The sequence below is a fragment of the Pteropus alecto genome, unplaced genomic scaffold, assembly GCF_000325575.1.
Source record: "Pteropus alecto unplaced genomic scaffold, ASM32557v1 scaffold23, whole genome shotgun sequence".
Taxonomy (NCBI): domain Eukaryota; kingdom Metazoa; phylum Chordata; class Mammalia; order Chiroptera; family Pteropodidae; genus Pteropus; species Pteropus alecto.
Window position 1 is genome coordinate 5,734,662 of NW_006435837.1, and position 6,994 is coordinate 5,741,655.

Here is a 6,994-nt window from a genome sequence, read left to right on the forward strand (position 1 = left end):
TAACATTGCTACAAAGCTTTATTATTCTAAAAAGGAGAATAAAAATGATTTGATTCTCTTGGTCTCAGTAAAGACCTACTTGGGAGTAGTGAAAATAAAAACATCCAAATTAGACTAGGAGACCAATCCCTAAAAGAGTAATATATATAATTTAGCTAGTGATATTAATAATAGGATATGTGACTATGAGATTTTGTCATTTCACTCGCTTTGGGAGACAGGAAATCAGCAGAAGTGAAAACTGTGAGGTTCAATTTACAGTTAACAGAGTACACATAAGCAGATTTCTGAAATTCAAAGGTTTTTCCTAGTATAAGTGCAGATAAATGTTCCTATTCCTACATCCTAAAGCCAGTACAGACTAATTTGCAAAAGATTCATTCATCCTTTTTTAAAAAGGATGAGAAAATGTGACAATCATAGAGAGAAATAATGACTATACCTTTTTTCCTACCAAAATGAATTACTGTATCTACTGTTTTTTAAAATATAAATACCGGCATCTGTACCTTCTACAAACAAGGAAACAAAACCCCAATTTGGAAAATCCAGACATAAAAGATAAACTAAGGGGTAACTGATTTACAAGGAGATAAGATTTCCTTTAAATGTCAGCATTTCAAGCATATGAAATGTTATCAGATTTAAATTCACTTTTTCAGAAATGCATCTAGTAGTCAATGGAGGAAAAATGTCATTAAGAGCCAAAGCAAAAGTTGAAAAAGAAACAGTGCCCTCTGCTACACTGCAGTCCAATGGTGAAGAGTGGCCCCAATATCATCTTCTCTCTTTGATGTTCTATTAGTGTTTCTGTATTTCCCCTCACTCCTCCTTTCTGATGTCTGACGTCAACCACAGTTCTGCCTCACTGACTCTCCCTCTTCTGCTGGTCTCTACTGATTTAAAAACTGTGAAGCCAAGAAGAGGCTCTAAGATAGGATGGAACTGCTTACCTGAAGCTTCGTATCTCATTGAAATCACCATAAGCATTTTCTTCCCTTACTCTAGATTTTACCCTACACTTATTTTTGAGTGTTCACCTTGTCATGATAGTAAGTTTCAGTGTTAGTTACCTTTTAACTATATCTCTTTCTTTCCAAAGCCACTTCCCTCTATTCATTATCACCTTGCAACAACTGTAGCATATCACACAGGCCACTTCATGTCAGGTGATAAGAGCAGCAGGCACCATCTTCCAGCACTGATAAACACAGAAACTAAGAATCTCCCCAGCAGCACTGCATGCTCCAGTTAGCCCCCTTGTGACGCGTGAACTTACCCACATTCTAAGCTTCAAATCTAAAGGAAAAAGAGATTGTGGGTTGGGCTTTGAGTTGATGGTGGGCTTATTTCTGGTCCGAGACAAGACACAAAGGGCATTAAAGCAGAAATTAAACAAACACTACCTGGATCTTGGTCTTGCTTTGAGACTGTTGGAATCCTTAGGAGTGGCTGAAACAAAGATTAGTTGTTGTTTGCTTGGGTTTCATTTCTGCAGTTAAACAGGTTTATATGCAGCACCTGGCCTAGTACAGAACACATCAACAGGTCAACATGATGCACAGGTGTCCATGTGGATAACTCGACCACTTCCACAGTTTCATGATATTGTGATTTTCTTTCTAAAGCTAAAGGCACAATTAAAAGGAAAGGAAAACCAACATATTTCCCTTTCATCAGAACACTAAGAAGCCATTCTCAAATAGAAGTTGATTAATGAAGGAATTCCAGTCTAAAAAGACAACCCTTTCAAGGGGTTATCTATTTATATAATGATGGGTCCAGACTTGAGGATTTATTAGTCTATCATGATAGCCTAGTAATAGATTGTGAACGAGTCTCCCCTGAAGGCTTGGAAGAAATCTATCAGGCTACATATATTAAGGTTTTCTTAAAATACACTACCAGAGCAGCATGACCACAAGAAATCAAAGCTCCCATGAGTAAGTTGCAATGAGCTATTCCTAAAAGAAAATATTCGTCTCATGTCTCCATGACCAAATCGTACAGAGAATATTATGCAGTGAAATCATTAAAATATTTTGTCAACCATATGACTTTTCCTTATCAAATTTCAATCACAAACTAACTTGCTCACTATCAACACCCATGAAGTCTACTTTCCCATCACAACTAGTTGGGAGTAATTAGAAACATTTACAAAAACATTAACCTTCTTTTTGTTTTCTATCCGCTATGGAAGACAACTTTAGAAACCACTAGCTATGCTGAGCTCTTGCAAACATTGCAAATTTTTCATCATGTCATAAAAATTCATAGAAAAAGAGCTGCTAACTAGGAACAAGGAGAATATAGTTTATATATTGTTTGCTCAAATCCTCCCAGAAAGAAAATGTCTCACTGCATCATCCCCTCCTCTTTTGCGTAACTCCAAAGATAAAACCCTCCTAGCTATGAAGCAGCCTGGATTTACGACGATCATTAAAATCCTTGGGTTAGATAAGCAGGGCGGAAAGCGGAGCTGAAGTGCTAACAAGGCACAAAGCAAACTAGCAATTTACATTCCCTTCCACAGGGTCAGCTGCAGAAAAGCAGCATTTCTCCCAACCTAAGCATTTTGGCTTCTTCTAGTGAGAACACAGGCATCTTTCAACTCAAACCACTGAAACGCTGCCAGAGTCCTGAAAAGCATGAGCAGCCCCAAGACTCTGAGCTCTCTCTTGCCCATTATCGTGGAAAACCACCTCTCCATCCTACAAACCCCAGGCAGCAAAGGAAAGTGGCCTAAGGAGGGCCCCTCCTCCAGCCAAGCAGGCTGCTTTGGGGCTGGGTGGATGGTGTGACCAGACTCACCACAGAGTTGGGGGCCACCCTCTGAGCAGGCTGCCCACAGCCCGTGCCCCTCTTCTCCCTCAGGCCCCACTGCTTTCCAGAAGTATGTAGGTAGGGGAAGTCTCAGCCATTTTAACTGAAGTCTCAGTTAAAATACTGTTTCCCAAACCAGGCCGTGGGACCGTTAATTCCTTCGTGAATTGCCATTATCTTTGTCTTTTTGCTGGGGTAGGAATGGGTGTGGAAGGTTGAGTGAACTCTGCTGGTGAGAGATAGATAGAAGGGGTGAGGGGTACAAATGAGCAGTGGAGACCAGGCCAGGACTCCTGAGGCCTAGGCGCTCCTCCTGGCCATGGCACCAACTAGCTGTTACCTCTTCCGAACCTTGGTTTCCTCACCTACAGAATGAAGAAAATAAAAATGTGACCCGTTCCTCACAGGAGAGATAAGAGGTGAAAATAGTTTGAAAACTAAAAGTATTTTATAATTGCAAAATATTACTCTCGTAGAGTGCTCCTAATTTTTCAAGCTTAGAAATCTAGTTTCTAAATTTAGCTCCTTCTGGGACAGCAAAGGAGGTGCACGTGGGAGCAGGTTACAGAAGGTGAGAACTGCTCTACCCCGTAAGACCACGGGGTGATAGCTGGCAATTGGGGCAGCTGCTAGAATCAGCAACAGCAGTCTGAAGACTATAGTGTGAGGGTGAACAGGCCTCATACCCTCAGCATGACCTACAGGCATCAAGAAAAAGATCACCATTGTGCAGTGTGCTCTGTTGAACTAGGCTGGAATGTGATGTTAGCTAAGAAATCTATTAGACTCCACTAATATGTACACTTTTGCCAATTAAAAGGGTAAGGGCATACGAAAAAATATATAACAAGGAATACTCCCATTCTCTGATAACGAAGCCCCACCCCATCTGTAACCCACCACATCATCATCTTTACCACCATTACTATTATCATTATCATCGTTATTATTACCACCCACTGTGGAAGAGCAGAGCAGGGAGATGCTCCTCCTTCCACCTGCAAAAACATATCCCATGCAGGTCTTGGTAAGTCTCCACAGGTTTCAGATCAGAAAAAGCTAGAGAATATATTCCAGTTAAGTCTTCCATCAGCCTCCGAGCCCTTGAAAGTCAGGCTCAGCATTTGGAGCATGTTAATATCTGCAAAACTGGCAAGGCACGTTGTGCTGCAATCTAGGCAGAAGCCAACGGACAGATCCCCGCTTCTCATTGAGCTGGGAAGAGGGAAGAAGAATGCCAACTTCCTAGAATACTGCAGGCATGTCATCTTTCCAGGAAATAGAAACTGTGTAAGAGGGCGACTCCGAAGTTTAATTCTCCAAAAGGCAGCAACTTAACTGAGGTGAACTGTCCACACGGTCCTGACAGCCATCCAGAATTAGAAATCACCACCTTGAAACTCCAGTGTCTCGCACTAGGAATCCAAACATGCCCCCAGGAAAGGGGACATTAAATATTTTCAGCTGAAGGATTCCCTCATATCTACTCCAGAAAGGGGCAATCAGGAACCACATTACATGCTCCCAGGAAGAATGTGAAACAAATCCAGATGCACCTCGTGCACTGTGGTACACCTTGTCTGGTGACACCATGCCCTACTCAATGAAGGAATGTTAGCAATGACGTCTAAAGTACATGCCCCCAGAGAACATGTGATGCTCATGGGAAAAACAAGAAGCCTTATTAGCCTCAAAGCCTGTAGAAGCACCAGTTCGACTCTCTAAATTTAACTAGGTTTTACTAATATAACATGAAGTTTACAAAAACCGGGAGGCAATCGCTTTAGCTCCGGAAATTAGAGTTGGAAAGAACCTACCTTAGGCATTTGTCCTACACAAATAGAACATTTCCCCCTATGATGGAGGAACCCCAATCAGTTTCAAAAGCCAAAACTAGGCTGGAGAATTCCTACCACTTTTGGAGTCATAGCTGATCTATAATCTTAATTTTCCATTTAATATTGCCTTCTAGAGGCAGTGGTTACCAAAGTAGGCTGTGCAACAGAATCACCTGGGGGGGGGTCTAAAAATACAGATTCCTAGGCCCCATCACTGCATGATTCATATATATGCCTCCTTTCCCCTTCCCCCACCCTCTCCTTCTCTCTACCCCTCTTTTATACCCTGGATGAACTTGGTGTTTGGGAAATATTATACTATAGCATAAGCCTCAATATTATATTGATTCCTTTGTTCCAACTTTAGACAAATAAGCCTGGGATGATAGCTAGCTAACGAAAACAAACATGATTTACTGATTAAATATTGAGAAAGAAAAAAGAGAGCAGCGCCTTCTTTCATGTCATAACCAGAGCTCCAAATAGTAACACCTTCCCTAGCCAGTTTGTTTTTAACTAGGTTCATAGTGATTCAACGATGGGTCCATCGAAAGAGCTAAGGACACAACCCCAGCCAGCTCCGCAGTTCACAGATACAGTTCCAACTCTCCAAGAACCTGAGCAAACACAAATTTTATTTTTCTACTTGGAATCCACTCCATGTAGAAGAACATTTACTTGCCTTCCTGGTGGTGAAGTATAATGAAAATATTTGAGATTTTTGCTTTGGAAATGGAAAATTTCAACTGTGGGCCTCCAACTCATCTACCCCATCAACTCCTTACTCTACACAAAAACCACAATGGCTTGTTGAAATCTTCTCAACCCCAAGCTTTCTCAATTTTACACTTATTAACAATGTGACTCGAAATTCAAACTGGGTGATGCTTTCAGTGAAACCTAAATTCAGAACTTAAAAAGGTATCACCCTCTACTCATACCTGAAAAGAGGGAAGGGGTAAAAACAAAAAGCAAAAAGACTGCCTTGTAATAAAAGACAAGACAAATATTTAGAGAAACGCACATACTATCACATATGCACCAATCTTCTACTCACTGAAACTGGTTTTTTCATTAGAAATAATTACATAAAAATCTATTATAATGGTTTTCTCCTACCTGGATCTTCAGATATTTCCTTTGGTAAGGCTTCATCCGTAGTACTTGTCGAAGCTAGCAGTGTTTGTTTTTGATGAACAGAAAGAGAAAGGAGGGAGAAAGAAAAAGAAAACTATAATATTTCATTTCTGTGGCACATTACATTCAAAACAAAGAATCCCTAGTAATTCCTATGAAAATGGTGTTACAAATTTCTATAAGGTGCTATAGTACTTACTAAAACAACGAAGACCTCCTAAAGTATGGAAACAGGTCCTCCCAAGAGAACAAAATGGTATTTTCAACTTTCCAGAAAGAGTGCCTCTAGTGGCTAGGAGTATTACCAGGAAGTATCACGAATTTCCCCTTTTCACTCTTGACATCCAGACCAATGACATCAGAATCTCTCTGGGAGTGAAACCCAGGCTTCAGTATTTTTAGAACTGGCCCAGTTATTCCAATGTGCAGTCAAGGAAGGCTAAGACCCACTAATAAAGAGAGTGATCAGAGTGCACGCTGCTGCAGACAATATCCAGTTCTACCTGCCTTTCCTGAGCAAATATTTAAATAGCGTGCAACTATCGTTTCCTGATAGAAAACTTACATGTTTAACTCCTGTGCAGAGCTGCATCAATGGCAGGCCTCAGCAATAAAACCTGAAATAGCACCACTGATTTTCAGTCCTTTCAGATAAGCCTCTCATTCATGGGTAATGAATCAATATCAGATAAGAGAAAGAATACTAGCTTGAAATCTAGAAAATCTTGGTTCTTATTCCCACTGTTTTTCTTACTAAGCAAATGATTCATACTGCCTGAACTTCAGTCTATACTCATGTCTAAATTTTAGATGATAAACATATCAGCCTCCATGTAGTTTTGTGAGGACTAAGAGAATGTATGAGGATGGACCCAGTAGATTATAGAGCATTATACAAAAGTATGGAGTCAGGGGGGTGGGGGGAGAGTGTTACTCCTGCTCCTCTAGACATTCCCAGGCCAACTCATCTCTGCTTGACAGTAACTATAACATGGAACACTGCACTGCTTCTCATAGGCTCCATATCACAGCCCTATATCCATAAAGTCACAGAGAATAAAGCCCAGGGACAGAAACTCTCCAGGAGATAACTTCTTCATGGATTAGACCTGTGTACAAATGTGCATTTATACTGAGGTCCTGGGATCACACCTGCCAATATAAAATGTTAAGTTCTCAATTCTTTTAGCTTC

At 40.7% G+C, this 6,994-nt stretch overlaps 1 protein-coding gene across 1 annotated transcript in view; it reads right to left on the reverse strand.

Annotated features, from left to right (window-relative positions):
• REPS2 (RALBP1 associated Eps domain containing 2) overlaps positions 1–6,994 on the reverse strand; it is a 133,669-nt gene that overhangs the window by 69,804 nt on the left and 56,871 nt on the right. The window contains exons 11-12 of the mRNA XM_025046608.1: positions 5,784–5,837; positions 1,407–1,452 (exon numbers count right to left, since the gene is read on the reverse strand). Of these exons, the coding sequence (XP_024902376.1) occupies positions 1,407–1,452; positions 5,784–5,837 (100 nt within the window). The remainder of the gene's footprint in view (positions 1–1,406; positions 1,453–5,783; positions 5,838–6,994) is intronic.